The following is an 18,262-nucleotide window of genomic DNA, read 5'->3' on the forward strand; positions in this document are numbered from 1 at the left end:
CGGGAGGTTCTGCTTCTGTCCCTAGGAACATCCTCAGAAAAGTCTCAGCTGTACTCCTGGCAGAGGCAGCACTTCTCTTCCTAAAAGCAGGCACAGGGAGGGATCTGGAGCTTACAGGATCCAGTTTCCCTCTGGTCCAGTTGCAGAGAAGGCCATCATGGCAGGCAAAGCAGTATTTTTTTTTTTGAGACGGAGTCTTGCTCTGTTGCTCAGGCTGGAGTGCAGTGGCGTGATCTTTGCTCACTGCAAGCTCCGCTTCCTGGGTTCACGCCATTTCTCCTGCCTCAGCCTCCCGAGTAGCTGGGACTACAGGCGCCTGCTACCACGCCCGGCTAATTTTTTGTATTTTCAGTAGAGAAGGAGTTTCACCGTATTAGCCCGGATGGTCTCAATCTCCTGACCTTGTGATCCGCCCACCTCGGCCTCCCAAAGTGCTGGGATTATAGGTGTGAGCCACCGCGCCTGGCCAACATAACAGTATCTTAAAGCTGATATTGGACTAAGTGTTTTAAAATTTTAATAATAATAATTATTATTATTGTTATTTTTGAGTTGGAGTTTCGCTCTTGTTGCTCAGGCTGGAGTGCAACCACACAATCTCGGCTCACTGCAACCTCTGCCTCCCGGGTTCAAACGATTCTCCTGCCTCAGCCTCCCAAGTAGCTGGGATTACAGGCATGTACCACCATTTTTAGTAGAGATGGGGTTTCTCCATGTTGGTCAGGCTGGTCTCGAACTCCTGACCTCAGGTGATCTGCCCGCCTTGGCCTCCCAAAGTGTTGGGATTACAGGCATGAGCCATGGCACCTGGCCTAAAATTTTAATAATTAACGTTTATTTTTTATTGTAAAATACACAAAAATTTACAATTTGAACCATTTTAAGTGTACAATTCAGTGGCATTAAGTACATTCACACTGTTGTACAACTATCACCACTGTCCTTTTCAGAACTTCCTCATCATCCCAAACAGAAACTCTGCACCCTTTAAATAACTCCCTGTTCCTTTCTACCCGCAATCCCTGCTTTTTTTTTTTTTTTTTTTTTTTTGAGATGGAGTCTCTCACTCACTCTGTCACCCAGGCTGGAGTGCAGTGGCATGATCTCTGCTCACTTCAATCTCTGCCTCCCAGGCTCAAGCGATTCTCCTGCCTCAGCCTCCCGAGTAGCTGGGTCTACAGGTGTGCACCACAATGCCGAGCTAATTTTGGTATTTTTAGTAGAGATGGGGTTTTGCCATGTTGGCCAGGCTGGTCTCAAACTCCTGGCCTCAAGTGATCTGCCCGCCTTGGTCTCCCAAGGTGCTGGGATTAAAGGTATGAGCTATCAAGCCCGGCTGCCTGCTAATCTCTATTACAGTTCCTGTCTCTATGGATTTCACTATTCTAGGTATTCATATAAGCATAATCATACAATATTTGTCCTTCTGTGTCTGGCTTATTTCACCTGCCATAATGTTTTCAGGGCTTATCCATGTTGTAGCATGTGTCAAAATCCCATTCCTTCTTAAGGCTGTATGATGTTCCATTGCACAGATATACCACATTTTGTTTATCCACTTACCGACTGATGAACAGAGGGTTGTTTGCACCTCTTGGTGACTGGGAATAATGCTGCTGTGAACATTGATGTGGAAGTATCTGTTTGTGGACTCAGAGTTCGAATTCATCATAACCTGTAACTCTCACAAGGGGAATCAAAGTCAGACTTAAGAAGGACTTCATGATTTCTACTACCAGTGGCCAAAGTAGCAGCATCTCCCTCCCTGGGTAGCTTTAATATTCAGAGACTCCCCTGCTCCCCCTAGTCACACCCTCTCCAGATGGAGATAATGCCGGGAAGGGTTGCCCTGCTGTAGGAAAGAGGCTTTAAGGGCCACCCTGGGGTCAGAGCTCTGGGTGGTTTATTTTTAGGAGCTGGGTGGTGGGGCTTTCATTGTTTTCCCTTGGGCTCTGGTACATTTGCCACAACCCTCCAACCCCAGACCCTGCTTTCTCTTTCTCCTTTCCCTGGCAATATCCAGGCCGTCTCACTTTTTCTCTCCCAGGCTAAATCGAGAGTGTGAAGCTGCTCTTCTTCCCAATTTAGCATTTGAATTAAAGTGAGAACTGAATGTGGCTGGAAAGCTGACTCCCATCTGTGTGTGTGAGAGAGAGAAAAGGAGCACAAGTGAGCGTGGGCACACGCTGGGGCAGCCAGGGCAAGGGCAGCCGATCTGGGCAGCTCCTGTTTAGCGCAGACACTCATCCTCGAGCGTAGGCAACAGCTCAGCTGAGAGACACTGAAGTTTGAAGGTTGCTGTTTTTCCAGGAGGGGAAGATTGCTGCAGGGGCATCACTCTAACATTCCAGAAAAATGTGCCAAGTGTTTATCGTGTACCAGGCCCCGTGCTCGAGATGCTGGGCAAACAGTGGGGAGCCAGCTGGGCCCATTGTCTACGCCCCGGCCTTCGGGCTGGTGGGTAAACAGACTGGGGAGCAGGCAATGGGCACACAGGGCAATGTGTGCTGTCAAGGGGAAAGGACAGGTATGTCAGGGGCCTGGAGGGGCATCTGACAACTTGGAGGTGGGGTGGGGGAGTCACTCTGGGCTGAGACTTGAAGCACATACAGGAGCTGACCAGGTGAAGCAGGTGAACAAGGGTGCTACGGGCAGAAGCAAATGTGCATGCAAAGATTTGAGTAGGGTGGGCGTTGTGGCTCACGCCTGTAATCCCAACACTTTGGGAGGCCGAGGCAGGAGGATCCCTTGAGCTCAGGAGTTTGAGACCAGCCTGGACAACATAGGCCAACCCCTGTCTCTACAAAAAATCATTTTTAAAAACTGGCCAGATGTATACCATCGACCTCATGCTGAAGTGGGACAACCGTCCAGATGGAAAGCGGGTGATGCAGCTGCAGATCCTGGAGATGAACTTCAACCCCGACTGCAAGCGAGCCTGCAGGTACCATGCCATCTTCTTCAACGACGTCTTCAGTACCTTGTTTCTGGACCAGCTCAGTGACTGTAATGTCACCTGCCTTGTCTAGGCACTTGCCGTCCCCAAAACCTGAGCTTGGGGCAGGATTCCAACCTCAGTTCTCTGAGCTTCTTCTGCAAAGCCCCCCACACCCCTCCCCACACCGGCTCTGGGCACAGCCTCAGCCCCAGGCCTCTGTCCTCCTGAGCCATCCTCCCACTCTGGGAGCATAGCATCCTCCTCCCACCTGCGGGTCAGAGCAGGACAGTGATGGTGTCCCCAGGGCTAAGCACTGTCCCAGGGCCTGTCCTCACCCCTCACCACCATCAGTGCGCTGATGAGTCTCTGGTTCAGCCAAGGGCTTCGTTCCTGACATGGAGAGTTTGTTCCCAGCTGCTGTGTTTCCAGGGGGTGCTGGGGAAAGGGTTCTGTGGCGCGAAACAAGGTGTCCTGGGGAGCAGGGTTCCACAGGAAAGCGTTTGGGAGCCCTGTGTCACACGGGGCAGGCGGATTTCTCTTTCAGGGTCTCTGTTCTTATGTATCAGGACAACCCTGGGACGGGTGTGGGGCCCCACACTATGCCCACAGGGGTCTATGTGACAGGTGCCCAGGAATAGCCTGAGACTACCACCCAGCAAGGTCACCTTATCACCCATCTCCAGCTCACCCAGGACCTTCACCAGGAGCCTCCCGCTGAGGTCCCGGGAGGAGGCCACCAGCCTTCTGTTACTGTTTCCTTTCCCATTTGTCTTCCCAGTCAGTCCCTGTCTTCCCAGTGGTTGCTCTGTTCGCCAGGCACTCTGCGGGGTCCCGCCCTCCTCTGAGATGGGCCAGGATCTTCCGGTGAGGGGGGCCCCTGGGGCTGGGGCTGATTGTGGATGGCAGAGCGCCGGGCAGAGCGCCGGGCAGAAAAGGATTCCAAGGAGAACTTCAGGTTAAAGTCAGATGCCACCTACCAGGGTCTACAGTCAAAATGTTCGCTTTTTCTTATTTTTTAATGTACGGGAGAAAAATGTAACATTCCAGTTTTCTTTTCTTTTCTTTTCTTTTTTCTTTTCTTTCTTTCTTTCTTTTTTTTTTTTGAGACAGAGTCTCACTCTGTCGCCCAGGCTGGAGTGCAGCGGCATGATCTCGGCTCACTGCAACCTCTGCCTTCTGGGTTCAAGCGATTCTCCTGCCTCAGCCTCCTGAGTAGCTGGGACTACAGGCACGCATCACCACACCCAGCTAATTTTTGTATTTTTAGTAGAGATGGAGTTTCACCATGTTGGTCAGGTTGTTCTCAAACTTCTGACCTCTGATCCGCCTGCCTTGGCCTCCCAAAGTGCTGGGATTACAGGCATGAGCCACTGCACCCGGCCTAGTTCTTTTCTAATTGTGTTTCTGAAATTTGGAGTCAGCTGCCAGCGTTTTTTGTGTGGCTGCAGTGTGCCTGGGCCAGGCTCATGGGCAGTGGGTGGGCCTAACTCCCCAGGTAGGCAGGAGCTACTTCTAGAGCCTGGCAGCATGGGAGGGCAGGGCTAGGCATGGCGGTGTCTCCTCTTTGAAATTAATAACAATCTTTCTTGTAGCAAAGCTGTACCCGATGAGGCCGATGAGGCTGCCTCCCCTCTCTGTGTTGTCTGGGCCCCTGTTTACAAGCACTCCTTGACCTTCCTGGGGGGAGCTGTGCACTAGCCCCTGGGGGTCCTGTTGCAGGGGCAGGGTGGGCCCATCGCCTTTGGTGGCTCCTGGAGAGCTGTTGACATGCTGTCCTCCTCACTTGGTTCGTGCTGCAATAAAAGCCATCTTATCTCAAAAAAGAAAAAAAAGAAAAAGAAAAACTAGCCAGGCGTGGTGGTGTGCGCTTGTGGTTCCAGATACTTGGGAGGCTAAGGTGGGAGGATTGCTGAGCCCAGGAGGTTGAGGCTGCAGTGAGCTGTGATTGTGCCATTACACTCCAGTGTGGGCAATGAAGCCAGCAAGACCCTGTGTCTCCAGAAAAAAAAAAAAAGATTTGAGGCCAGGCATGGTGGCTCACGTCTGTAATCCCAGCACTTTGGGAGGCCGAGGTAGGCAGATCATTTGAGGTCAGGAGTTTGAGACCAGCCTGGCCAACATGGTGAAACCCTGACTCTACTAAAAATACAAAATTAGCCAGGTATGATGGCATGCACCTGTAGTTCCAGCTACTCAGAAGGCTGAGGCAGGAGAATCTCTTGAACCCAGGAGGTGGAGGTTGCAGTGAGGTAAGATCATGCCATTGCACTCCAGTCTGGGTGACAGAGCAAGACTCTGTCTCAAAAAAAAAAAAAAAAAAAAAATAGATTTGAGTGGTCATGGCTTCTGCAGGGAACTGGTACTGGGTAAGTTGGGCTCCAGAGTTTCAGTGACCCTCCTCTCCACCTCCTTGTCCTTCCCACTCCTCCCCTTCTTCCAGGAGAACAAAACCAGATGAGAGTGACCTGGGCTCGAGGAGTCTAGCAGCACATGAATGTCCTCTGCTCAGACTCCAAATAGTCCAGGAGCGGGCAGGGAGGCTGCAGGCTTATTCTGAGTTGGCCACCCAGAAAGCTGGACCTGGCAGGCCCAGGATGGACATGGAACAGAGGAAACGGTATCTCAATCACACCGTGAGAAATCGAGGTATTAGGAAGGGCTTCTACCTGGCTTAGCTTACTCCACCCTTCCTGGGTTGGAGGTGCTGACTGAGTTGATCTCTGGGGGACCCTTCCTTTTCTTAGTTGATGGGACTGAATCATTATTCTGGCTGAGATGGGAATGGGGTGAAGTCTTGGCAAAGAAAGACCCTCTGTTGGCTGAGACAGGAATGAGCTGTCTGGGGGACTATGCATTTCCCTGTCAGGAAAACGACAGGCACAGTTAAGGGATGCTGGTGTAAAACTCACCATTAATATTTCAAGCAGCATTATTTATTGATCACTTTTCTGGCTGGGACAAAAGGAGAGGGTAATTCATAGGGGATGCATGGGGTCAACTTGGGAAAAAGGTCAGGGAAAGGTAGGTCATTGAGAAGCCTCACCCCTAGCGCCTGCAAGAATACGATGGGATTCCAGGATTTGGAGACTAGGGAATTCTTTTCCTTCCTTCCTTCCTTCCTTCCTTCCTCCTTCCTTCCTTCTGTCCTTCCTTCCTTCCTTCCTCCCGTTCTCTGCCCTTTCTTTCTTCTTTCTTTTCTTCTCTTTCTTTCTTTCTTTCTTTCTTTCTTTCTTTCCTTTCTCTTCTCTCGTCTTCTCTCTCTTTCTCTCTCTCCTTCCTTGCCTTCCGTTCCCTTTCCTTCCGTTCCTTCCTTCCTTCCTTCCTTCCTTCTTTCTTTGAGGTGGAGTCTCACACTGTCACCTGGGCTAGAGTGCAATGGTGCAATCTCAGCTCACTGTAACCTCTTGCCTCCCGGGTTCAAGCAATTCTCCTGCCTCAGCCTCCAAGTAGCTGGGACTACAGGTGTCTGCCACCACGCCACACCTGGCCTGACTTTGTCTTTTTTAACTCCACAGTACCCCCGATGAAAATACAGGAAGGGGCAGGGGGCATCTGTAACAGTCCTGGGACTGCCACTATGGCCATCAGGGAGACCATATCCAGGAAATGCTGCAGCTATATGAGCTTCCCTCCCTCTGGACCCAACTTCTCCTTCCTACCTCCGTGGCCCAGTTCCCCACCCCTTGCTGCCTCAGGGGTCCCTCTCCCCTCTTGACTCTGAAATCAGCTCCAGCAGCCTCTCTAGATGCCATTTCAGAAGCCCAGGTTGGGGCCAGGTGCGGTGACTCACGCCTTTAATCCCAGCACTTTGGGAGGTGGGAGGATCACTTGAGGCCAGGAGTTCGAGACCACCCTGGCCAACATGGCAAAACTCCATCTTTATTAAAAAGGAAAAAAAAAAATGCAAAAAAATTAGCCAGGCATGGTGGCCTGTGCCTGTAATCCCAACTACTTGGGAGACTGAGGCAAGAGAATAGCTAGAACTCGGGAGACGGAGGTTGTAGTGAGCCGAGATCATGCCACGGCACTCCAGCCTAGACAACAGAGCGATACTCTGTCTCCAAAAAAAAAAAAAAAAGAATCATCCCAGGGTGAGCTTGGCAATTTCTGTTTGGGGAGGGTGCTGGAACCTCACTGAAAGTGGGGGTCTTCTTGTAGGTCTGACCATCTCCTGGGGCAGTAGGTGTGCACACAGACTGGGCTTAGGGGGAGACTGCTGGAGAACAGCTGTCCTGTTCACCCACAAGGATGCTTTCTTCATGAACCTCCAACTCCAGGGAGCAGAGGATGAGGCACTCTGCTCACCAAACCTTGAGCCTAGTGGCGGCGGGAGAGGGTTTTCCGCGGGGCCGGGGATTCCCACATAGGGAGGCAGCTGCGCCACCTAGTGGACTTTTCCATCCTCGCAGGCATCCCTCCCACTCTTCGCAGCCTCCAGCCTGGATATGGCACAGCTTCAGGCAAGATACACACAGAAGCCGCTGTCCGGTAAGGACAGGTAGACCGGACCCTGCTCAGAGAGGGAGAAACTGGGGGGATGTGGGAGGGGGGTGATCGTGTACTGGCAGAAATTGAAGGTAGTGGGGAAGCTAGAAGGGGCTTTAGGCCTGCAAACAGCCTCTCCCTGTCATTGTGGATGCTACAGGTATGGGGACCATGGCTCAGAGCCCCCAAAACCCCTCCCTCCTGTGCCCGCCCTGCCTCCCTCCAGGCCAAGCAAAGCTGGGCTCAGCTCTGCCGATCAAGGGAGAGCTGGCAGAGGCTGGTTGGAGCTGCCGGCTTTCCTCTGACGTCACAGCCTGGAAATCCCATTTTAAGCAGGTTCTCCGGGTGTAGGGCACCCACAAGAAAGGGAGGGGGAGCCAGCTGAAGAAGCTAGAGACCTGAGACTGTTATAACCAGGAACCTCAGGCCTGGAGAGCTGCCCAGCGATCCCAAGGAGGCCTGGGCATGGGACCCAGCGCTCGCCTGCCCCAGTCCCTACCCAAAGCTAGTACCTCTCAAAGGCCCCTGGAGACCCAGGCAGTGATCAAGCAAGCACCCTCCACAGAGCGCTGGCCATCCACCTATTTCTGACATCTCTTTCCCACTACCCTGGCTTGGAGAGATCTACGGAGGCAGAGGGGAGAGGGGGAAGGGGAGATTTTCCCAGGGAATGAGGGAACAGCAAAGGGTTACCTAGGCCCAGATGTGTGCCACCAGCCAGCCTCTTTCCCAGGAGCCTTTCCACCCATTCTTCTTGTCACCCTCTAGCTCTCCTCTCCTCTGCACTACAGGGGGCGGGCCCTGTGCCCAGAGTTCTAGAAGCCTGAATGTTTCCATAGCAACAAACCAATGAGCTTGGAAATCTCAGCATGTTCCTGTGGACACAGGGGAACCCCTGATGCGCACGGAATCTGGACGTCACCTGTCTAGCCACCAGTCACTGTGGATGCGAGCATGCTCCTGAGTGTGAGGCTGTGTGTGTGTGTGTGTGTGTGTGTGTGTGTGTGATATGCAGCAAATGAGATTTAGGTTAAAGAACGCCTAACCTGGTTTCCTGGGCATATGGTAGCTGTTAGCGTGGTTCTGCAGCATCTTACCCTCTCGGGATCTTTCTAGAATGAATGCCTCCCCTGTATTTTACCATGGTAGCTTCCTCTCCTTTCCGATGGAAAAATGGGCCAAAATTGCTCAGAGGCTGATGGTGAAGGCGATGCCCCTCAGAGGGCTAGTTGACTGGAGGACTCCAAGGAAAGACAAAAGGGACATCTCACATCCCCCACTGTGACATCACTTCAGGGGGCTCTTGGCTAGCTTGGCACATGCCCTGTGCACATGCCCGGGGATGCCAGGGAAGGAGGAGGGAAGCCTAGTGTAGGGGCACTTTGCCAAACTTGGGGTCCAGAGCCTGGGTCTAGGTCCTATTCACACCCCCTACCCACCCCATAGCCTGCTTCCTCCATTTTCCTTCCACAAGTTGAGCTATTTCTCTGATCCCTTTTTCCTCCCTCACGGCTCTTTTCCTTTGTCAATCTCTCCTCCGTACCTGCCTCTGCTCCTCTGCCAGCCTTTCCCTCCCCCTTGGTTCTGGCTTCCCGGGGGCTCATCCCCAGTCAGTTGTGCTTCTTGGCCCCTGGAGCTCTGCCTCTGCTTCCCAGGGCTCCGACCCCATGCCCTGCAGCTCCCTCCTCCTCCTTTCCTCCAACCTAGCCCAGCAGTTAGGGCTGGACCCCTGCCTTTCCTGGTGTCACAAAGGTTGTGCCTCTTTGTCTCAGCCCTTGGTTCCCTCTCTGTCCCCAGGGCTGGTTTCTACACAAGCCCTTGTCTTGGCTTCCCCATCTCTGCTTATTCGCTCAATGTGTCTGGCTCAACCCCTTTGGTATTTTGGCCTTTCTAGGCACAGTCCCCTCGGCCTGCCCCGCAGCTCCATATCTTATCCTGTCCCCACTGGGGCCTCACTGGGATCTTTGTCCCCCAGAGTCTACACCTAGCACTTTTTGTTGGATACCAGAAGGTCCACTGAAGACTTGGGGTAAGATTCTGAGGGATAAGACAGTCCTTGGGGTTGGGGCCCCTGACCCTTCTTAGGCCTCTGGTTTTTATTTATTATTATTTTTTTTTAAAATAGAAATGTGGTCTGGCACGATGTCTCATGCCTGTAATCCCAGCTACTCAGGAGGCTGAGGCATGAGAATCGCTTGAACCCGGGAGGCGGAGGTTGCAGCAAGTCAAGATCACACCACTGCACTCTAGCCTTGGCAATAGAGACTCAGTTTCCAAAAAAAAAAAAAAAAAAAAAATACAGATGTGATTTTCCCATGTTGCCCAGGCTGGTCTCAAAATCCTGGGTTCAAGGATCCTCCTACCTCGGCCTCCCAAAGTGCTGGGATTACAGGTGTGAGCCACCACACCCAGCTAAACCTCTGTTTTTTGTTTTGTTTGAGACAGAGTCTTGCTCTGTCACCAGCCTGGAGTGCAGTGGTGTAATCTCGGCTGACTGCAATCTCCACCTCCCACATTCAAGCGATTCCCCTACCTCAGCCTCCCAAGTAGCTGGGACTACAGGTGCACACCACAACGCCTGGCTAATTTTTTTTAGTAGAGACAGGGTTTCACCATCTTGGCCAGGATGGTCTTGATCTCCTGACCTCGTGATCTGCCCGCCTTGGCCTCCCAAAGTGCTGGGATTACAGGCGTGAGCCAACGTGCCCGGCCCAGGCCTCTGGTTTTGAGTCCCAAAACCATTTTCCTAGACTGAGCCACCTCAAACCCATCTCTTAGCTGAGGACCAGAGCTCCTGTGGATCACAGGCTGGCCTTCCGACTCCCCCAGCTGGACCCTGCTTCTCACTTGAGGTCCTTCCCACCTGTCAGCTGGTGTGACAAGAACAAAGCACAGATGCCAAAATAAATGAGGTGCCAGAGTTTGGTTTATTGGCTCATCCAGTGCCAAAGGTCCACTGGGCACCCTCTTCCCAAGGAACCGGGAGCCCCACGGCTCCTGCATTTCTCTTTCTTCTTCATGTGTTCCTCCTGGCCCTAACTGAAGCTGTGGCAGAAGCTGGGGCAAGTGTGAGCAGAGTCTGGGTTCTGCCAGGGGTCTTAGGGCCCAGTCTGCTTGGTACAGGATGGGGACCCTGGACAATAGGAGATGGGCCCCAGGGGCAGAGAAGAGGGACCCACTCAGCAGGGGCCTGTACCAGAGCAGGGGTGGACCCTGAGGAGCACGGGAGTCCAGCCCAGGGCATGGTGGAAATGGGTGACCTGAAAGGGAGCAAGGTCAAAGGAGCAGGTGAGGGGCCTCCCAGATGCCCATTCTCTCATGGGCCCCTGGGTCCTCTGAGGCTCAGGGTCTAGGAGGGAGGGTTGAGCAGGGAAATGGCCAGTTGACTGTGGGGCTGAGGGTGGGAGGAGGTGACTGCTGGAGGGACAGTCCTTGACCCAAACTCCCCCCAGCCCTAGACCCAGAAAGACACAAACACACAGCCCTGGACCCCCCCTTTTTAATGTGGGAACATGTGGCACTCAGCCCCACCCAATGACCAGGAAAAGAGCCCCCAGCTGCAGCTCTGGCCTGGCCATCCTGGTTGCTGAAGCACACGCCAACCCGTCTTCCACCCACAGCTGCACCTGGAGGCCCCACCCAGAGTCCCTAACATCCTCCCCGTGTGCTCCCTTTCCCCCACGTGTCTTCAGGCCCATCCTTGGTCCATCTGGGCTAGGACTGCCCCCTCCCCGCTCCCAAACCAAGGCGAGCAGTGGAGACATGATAGGACCTCGGAGAAGCGGATGGCTATGGGCTTCAGCAAGGCACTGGGTGGGCGGGGCGAGGCAGGGCGGGGCTGCAGCGGAACAGTGGTGGAGGCCGAGGGGTTCCCACCTCCTTAGGTGGCTCAGTCCTCAGGCTCTGGTCCACCCTCTACCCTCAACCCCCACAGCTGGGCCTCCCTCCTCTTTTCCAAGCCCCTTCCAGAAGAGTGGCCACTGGGCAGGCACCGGAAATAGCCATCTGAGGGGCCTAGGGGCCTGAGACACCTAGGCTACTGGCACAGTGTGGAGCAGGGGCTGGGTCCGAGGCCCTTCCTGAGGCTTCATCCTTGCTCTGCAGCCTGCGGGGGTGGAGGGTCTCAAGCTGAGTCGCCCCCGCCAGAAGTCTTCTTCTTGGGCCGGGTCTTCAGTGTCTTGGAAGCCAGTGGCTGTGGAAAGAAGGAGGAAGATGGGGCTCAGCTTGGAGCCACCACCCCCTGCCTGTTTCCCCAAGCTCTGGCCAGTGCCCTCACCTCAGCTTTGGGTGCTTTTTTGATGGGTTTGGCCCTCTTGGGAGCTTTGTCTCCCATGTCATCCTCAGAGGCCTCTGTCCGGGAATCTGCCGCGTTTGTGCTGGACCTTAGACTCAGGGCAGCGTCATCTCCTGGGTGCAGGGAGAAAAGGAGATGGGGGAATCTTTCCCATCTGGGCTCCTTGGCCTTGCCCTTGGGGCCCCTCCCCAACCTCAGGCCCTGCCTGTACCTAAGTCCTCAATGGTGTCCAGGAGGCTGCCAGGGCCGGGTCGGAGGCGGCCGTCGGGCCCCTGCAGGGGCAGTGCATCCTCGTCCCGAATCAGGGTCAGGTCCTGCATGCTGAAGCTGCGGAGCTTCTCTGACAGCACCCCCTGGCCCTAGGGTCACCACCACGCACCGGGAGAGCCGGGGAAAGGGGCGGGGTGGAGATAGCGGTCACCATGGTGCTGGCAGCAGCCCAGGCTCGGTGCCCTCCCCACAGTCTTCACCCAGTCCCACACAGACAGAGCTGAGGGCTGGGGCAGTACCACACTTCGCCTCTGGACAGATGCAGAAATGGCTGGACAATGAAAGTGACTTGGCCAGATAGGGGTAGAGCCTGGACTGGAACCTCCAGCTGCATGAGCCCAGAGTCTCTACAGCCCTGAGCACAGGGTGGACGCAAGGGGCCTGGCCAGGGCCCTTTGTACAAGGCGGGGGCCCTGGGAATCCGAGCCTGCCCCCATCTCACCTTGGCAGCAGCTGTGACTGCGGCATTGGCGGCCAGGTTCAGGCCCCTCTTGCCCACCCTCATCATGGTCTCATAGCTCTTGTCTCGGGCCTGCGTGATGTACTCGTCGATCTCCTATGGCATTGGAGGGGAAGGGAGGAGAGGAGAGGTGGGCGCTGCTGTCGAGGCCCTGCCCTACCCTTGTTCACCCCTGGACAGAGGCCCCTGCCTGCTCCAGGAGGCCACGGCAGCCCTGTCAGGTCACTTCGGGCTCTGGGCCCCTGAGGGAGGGCCAGTCTGTATGAGGCTGCAGGCTCTGGGCTGCCTTGGCTGGGGGCAGGCTGGGAGGTAAGCTGAGAGTGGGGACAAACCTTCTCCTTGTTGGACAGTGTTGGGTGCACAAACTTGCGGTAGAGCACGCTGGAGCCCTTGGTGTATGGGGACAGCAGCCATATCACGAAGGCGATCTTCAGTTCAAAGTAGAAGGGGAACCTGTTGGGACAGGGGCAAGCGCGGAGTACAGGGCAGGGAGTCGGGAGGTGCCCTGTGTCTAGCAGCACCAGCCCCGTGTGATAGCCCGTCACTCTGAGTGCTCTGGGGTCCCCATGAGGCTCATGGGACTGCTCCTTTCTAATCTGAAAGCGTCTGGGGGGCTCAGCTGAGGCTCCAGACAGGAAGGTAAGCAGTGACTCTAGAAGGAATTTCCCCCAGCAGCGACTCTCCTTGCCTCATCCTCTCCCCAAGCCCCAGCCCTCTCACTCCTAGAGAAAACCCTCCTTCCTCTGCCCTAGGGTCACCACCAAGGGAAACTCTCGACCTTGCTCTTGACTGTGCAGGCCCACGCCTGAGTCTTCACCCCTTCCTTTCCTGCCCTCCCTATCATCGAGAGGCCTGGGGCTTCTCTAGCTTGCTAGGGAACCTCCTGCCTCGCCATGACACGCCCCTCACTTTTCAGGATTGCCCTTCAGTCCCCATAGCGCCTTCTCCTCTGGTCACAAACTCCTTCAGGTCACCTACGTCCTCACAAAGCCCTCATCAAAACTCTCTCTTTTGCTGTGTCAAGACACATGTATAGGCCTGGCACAGTGGCCTGTAATCTCCCAGCACTTTGGGAGCCAAGGTGGGAGGATCATCTAAGCCTAGAAGTTCGAGACCAGCTTGACAACACAGCAAAACCCCATTTCTACAAAAAATAAAAAAGAAGCCAGGTGTGGTGGCATGTGCCTGTGGTCCCAGCTACTCAGGAGGTTGAGGTGGGAAGATCACTTGAGCCCAGGAGGTCGAGGCTGCAGTGAGCCGAGATCACACCACTGCATTCCAACCTGAATGACAGAGTGAGATTCTACCTCAGAAAAAGAAAAAAAGGCATCTATATTCACTACCGTCAATTTTTTTTTTTACCTCACCACTCTTGCTCTACTCTCAAATTTTTTTTTTTTTTTTTTTTTTTTTTGTGAGACATAGTCTCGTTTTTGTTGCCTAGGCTGGAGTGCAATGGCGTGATCTTGGCTCACCACAGCCTCCGCCTCCTGGGTTCAAGCAATTCTCCTGCCTTAGCCTCCCGGGTAGCTGGGATTACAGGCATGTGCCACCATGCCCGGCTAATTTTGTATTTTAGTAGAGACAGGGTTTCACCATGTTGGTCAGGCTGGTCTCGAACTCCTGACCTCAGGTGATCTGCCCGCCTCGGCCTCCCAAAGTGCTGTGATTAAGGCATGAGCCACCGCACCTGGCCAATTTTTTTTTTCTTTTTAAATAGACGGTCTTGCTATGTTGCCCAGGCTGATCGCAAACTCTTAGGCTCAAGCGATCCTCCTGCCTTGGTTTCCCAAAGTGCTAGGATTACAAGCAGAAGCCACCACGCACAGCCTTTACCTTCAAATTTTTTTTTTTTTTTTTTTTTTTTTGAGACTGAGTCCTGTTCTGTCACCAGGCTGGAGTACAGTGGTGCGATCTTGACTCACTGCAACCTCCGTCTCCTGGGTTCAAGCGATTCTCCTGTCTCAGCCTCCCAAGTAGCTGGGATTACAAGCATACGCCATAACGCCTAGCTAATTTTTGTATTTTTAGTAGAGACGGGGTTTCACCATGTTGGCCCGGATGGTCTTGATCTCCTGACCTCATGATCTGCCTGCCTTGGCCTCCCAAAGTGCTGAGATTACAGGCGTGAGCCACTGCGCCCGGCCTTTACCCTCAACTTTTAACCCATCTCTCCATCTCTTTCCTATCCTAAAACTATTTTTCTCAAATGCAAGGGCCTTATCTATACATGTAATGATCTCTTGTCCTCTCCCCCTTGGTAACATTCTCTTCTCTTGAGTTCCGATAAACTATCTTATTAGTTCTGTCTTCCAAGAGGTATCTGATCATTCAGTAAATGTTTTTGAGTTCCTGCTGTGAATACACAGATGATTAAGACACATTCCCTGTCCTCAAAGTGCTCATAGTAGTCTAGTAGTCTAGTACGACCTGGGAAATGCCTTGGAAATGCAAGTATCCAGTGTTTAGAGGAGTGAATCATATGCCTATTTTACAAATAAAGAAACTGAGGCCTCGAGAGCTGTGACTTGCCTAAGGTCATAGGCAGCATGGCAGAAGCAGGTTTCCTGAATTCCACTGAGGTGCTCTGGTTGCCACCAGAAAGAAACGTGGGGGTTATGTTTGTTCTTACTCCCTTTTTTTTTTTCTGAGACGGAGTCTCACTCTGTTGCCCAGGCTTGCAACGGCATGATCTTGGCTCACTGCAACCTCCACCTCCTGGGTTCAAGCAGTTCTCCTGCCTCAGCCTCCCTAGTAGCTGGGATTACAGGGGCACCACCACACCCAGCTAATTTTTTTTGTATTTTTAGTGGAGACAGGGTTTTACCATGTTGGCCAGGCTGGTCTCAAACTCCTGACCTCAAATGATCCACCCACCTAGGCCTCCCAAAGTGCTGGGACTACAGGTGTGAGCTACCGCACCCAGCTCGTTTTTCTTTTTTAATAGATAAGGTCTTGCTCTGTCACTCAGGCTGGAGTGCAGTGGCACGATCATAGCTCACAGCAGCCCCCAACTCCTGGGCTCAAGCGATCCTTCTGTCTCAGCTTCCTAAGTAGCTGGGTCTACAGGCACATGCCACCATACCTGGTTAATTAAAAAATTTTTTTAGTAGAGATGAGGTCTCACTGTGTTGCCCAGGTTTATCTCAAACTCCTGGCCTCAGGTGATCCACCAGCCTTGGTCCCCCAAAGTGCTGAGATTACAAGCGTGAGCCCCCTTGCCTGGCACTACTATGTCGGTTCTTCTACAGGTCAAGTTAGGCATGAGAGGGGAGATATCAAGGACCCCAAGAAATTGTCAGGAGTGGGAGGAGCTTCACTCCCAGGCCCAATCTTTTGTTTGGCTGGCTGGGTAGAGACAGGCAGAGGCCCTGGGTCCTGAGATGCAGGAGGGGATGCTGGACCTCACCAGGAGAGCACTATATCCGTGAGCGTCTCAGCCGTGGTGAAGAAGGCAAAGACGATCCAGTACATCATCCACTTCACCTGAGGAACAGAGGAAAGCGCTCACTGGGGCATGGGGCTGAGGGGCAGGGACACCTAGGACCCCAACTCTGCCTGTCAAACATGCCTGGGCTGGTTAGAACACCCAGGACCCCACTTCTGCCTGCCAGCCATGTTGGAGGCACTGTGCGGGACACCCAGGGCCCTCCATTGCTGGTGGGTCTTGTTAGTGGCTGACAGCATTGGTGCGAAGTCACCCCCATCTGTAATAGGACCCAGTGTCCTCCCCTCTCTCTGCCATGTGGGTTGGGTAGGGGGTGAAGGGTCATCCACTCACATATTCCTTCACGTTTTTTGTCTTCACGGCCTTGTAGGAAGAATAGGCTGGGTACAAGGTGCCAAAGATGAGCCTAGGGAGGCAGGCATGGTTATTGGGCCCCTCAGCCAAGGGCAGTGGCCTCTCCCTCCCAGCTCTGCATCAGACCCTGGGTAAATAATGGGAAGAGGGACAGAACTCCCTCCTGGACTGATGAACTCAGGTCAGGGGTTAAGGTCAAAGCAGCGTGGAACATGCCCAGCTAGCTAGGGTGATGCCCTTCCCTGCTCCACTGTTCAGTTTTTCTCCAGCCCCGGAGGCAGGGAAAGGCCCGGAGGCCAGAGGGTCCAATGTGGTCCCTTGCGCCATGATCCTTGGTTATGCACAAACATGTCATGGGGACTGGGAGTCAGGTCACTGCCACAGGGTGCCTTCCTTCTTGACCTCATGCCCATTCACACCCATCTGCCCTTACCCTCTACTTCCCTGTCTCAGAGCCAGGCTCTGCGAGGGAACCTGACACCACCTAACAGGGCACCCTTACCTGGCAGTCAGAGGTACCACTGTGACCCTGGGGCCCTAGGGAACAAAGGGCACAGGGGCAGGAGGCCCTGAGAGAGGCAAAGAGGCTTATTCCCCCATGTAAACACCACAGGGATGGGGCTCAGGGGAGGGCCCCCGCTGGTGATCCAACTACAGAGTGCAGACAAGACACAGGCTGGGAAAGAAGAGGACCGATGCCCTTTGGGGCTTGCCCAGGCAAGAGAGAAGCAGCCACCCTGAAGGCCACATGGAGGCGTGAGATCCCTCCATTCCCCCTGTGGTGGGTGGGGGAAGAGAAGGAGTCGAGAGGAAACCAGGACAGAAGCACTTAGCCAGCCTGGCTGCACGGAATGGGAAGAAGGGAGCAGGGTGGGGCTGCCGGTGTCAGTCCACAACGGTGGAGGCCGAGGGGCAGTGTCCTCATTAGGGCAGGGGATAACTCCGAGGCCCACAAGGAGCTCCTGTCAGGCTCAGCCCCTTGACAATGTGTGGGTGCCTCCTGTTTCCGCATGAACAGGCGGGATACTTCCAAACTGCCTGGTGCAAATGGAGTGCGGGGCAGAATCCTCAAGGACAAAGTCTGGGGTCGTGGAGAATGGTGTGAGTTCCCTCCTGGGGCCTGGGGAGGTGCCAGAGACACGGCTCCACAGTGTGGCTGGCAGCCTGGAATGAAGGCCACCGAGCGTCCTCTCCCAGAGCGTCCTCTCCCAGCGGCGTCCACAATCCCAGGCTGAGCACATACATCCCCTCTCCCAGTTACCTCTCACACTTTGTCCTCCGAGCATTTCTGCTTCCCAAACTTCCTCCCTAGGGGGCCTAAGGGCATGTGCTCTCGTCCCCAGTCTCCTGACAGTGAGTGGAAGGGAGAGGCCAAGGGGCCTGGTGGTGGCTCTGAGCTGTGGAATGATGATGAGGCCCTGCCTTGCTCCACTCTCTTCCATCACCCTGTTCCCTCCCCCAGAGGGACAGGGCCCGGGTCTGAGGACCTCCTCCAGCCCAGACCTGCCAGGTGGGGGAGGGGACGCGCCTGCCTTCCCTTTTAAATCAAGCCGTGCTGCTCAGCCCCTAGGATGGGAGCAGGAGCAAGGACGGTAGAAATAAAAGAGGTTATTAATAAAGAATGTGGGTGAGGTCCCTGGGAAGCCAGGCCTGCCACGCTCCCCTAATATTCCCCCCTCCAGTCCTGGGTGCCACATCTCCGTGTCTCTGGGGACCCCAAATAAGGACGCAGCGCCTTTAGGTGACTCTGCTGCACCAAGCTTCGGAGAAGTCCACCCGGGCTTTAACAACCCCGCCCTCCATCACAGCCCGCATCACCCCCCTCGCCGCCGCACTCACACCACCAGGCGAGAGATGATCCAGGACACCATGGCGGGGCCGGGCGCGGCGCGGGGCGGGGACCCGGCCGGGCCGAGGATGCAGCTGCCTGAGGCCAAGCGGCGGCGGCGGCGGCGGCAGCAGGAGCCGCAGTAGCAGCAGCAGCCGCTGCAGCAGCCGCCGCGGGGGCAGCGG

At 54.5% G+C, this 18,262-nt stretch overlaps 1 protein-coding gene and 1 long non-coding RNA gene across 3 annotated transcripts; one reads left to right on the forward strand and one right to left on the reverse strand.

Annotated features, from left to right (window-relative positions):
• Window positions 1-8,758: 8,758 nt before the first annotated feature.
• Window positions 8,759-10,257, forward strand: LOC108541703 (uncharacterized). The gene is made up of 3 exons (XR_001889033.1): window positions 8,759-8,794; window positions 9,318-9,452; window positions 10,174-10,257. It is a non-coding gene; the product is annotated as an uncharacterized LOC108541703 (long non-coding RNA).
• Window positions 10,258-10,327: 70 nt separating this feature from the next.
• On the reverse strand, window positions 10,328-18,256 carry REEP2 (receptor accessory protein 2). Of its 2 annotated transcripts, none has more exons than XM_017891319.1 (8): window positions 18,089-18,256; window positions 16,229-16,301; window positions 15,857-15,933; window positions 12,780-12,900; window positions 12,430-12,543; window positions 11,929-12,070; window positions 11,700-11,830; window positions 10,328-11,615 (listed from the first exon to the last, which is right to left on the reverse strand). In XM_017891319.1, exons 1-8 carry the CDS (start codon window positions 18,118-18,120, stop codon window positions 11,547-11,549), a joined length of 759 nt encoding a protein of 252 aa, XP_017746808.1. In that variant the 5' UTR covers window positions 18,121-18,256; the 3' UTR covers window positions 10,328-11,546. The 2 variants fall into 2 exon arrangements, with proteins under 2 accessions (XP_017746808.1, XP_017746807.1); XM_017891318.1 differs by having other exon boundaries at window positions 11,929-12,076.
• Window positions 18,257-18,262: the final 6 nt, after the last annotated feature.

This window comes from Rhinopithecus bieti, unplaced genomic scaffold (assembly GCF_001698545.2).
Source record: "Rhinopithecus bieti isolate Rb0 unplaced genomic scaffold, ASM169854v2 scaffold_20170, whole genome shotgun sequence".
Lineage (NCBI taxonomy): Eukaryota > Metazoa > Chordata > Mammalia > Primates > Cercopithecidae > Rhinopithecus > Rhinopithecus bieti.

What these genes read in the sequence shown, in the direction of transcription:
- REEP2 (XM_017891318.1), bottom strand. Translation starts at nt 18,120, where the DNA reads ATGGTGTCCTGGATCATCTCTCGCCTGGTGGT. An exon ending in CAAAAAACGTGAAGGAATAT is followed by an intron (nt 15,934 to 16,228) that starts GTGAGTGGATGA and finishes TCTGTTCCTCAG; the next exon opens with GTGAAGTGGATGATGTACTG. An exon ending in CACTGTCCAACAAGGAGAAG is followed by an intron (nt 12,544 to 12,779) that starts GTTTGTCCCCAC and finishes CCAATGCCATAG; the next exon opens with GAGATCGACGAGTACATCAC.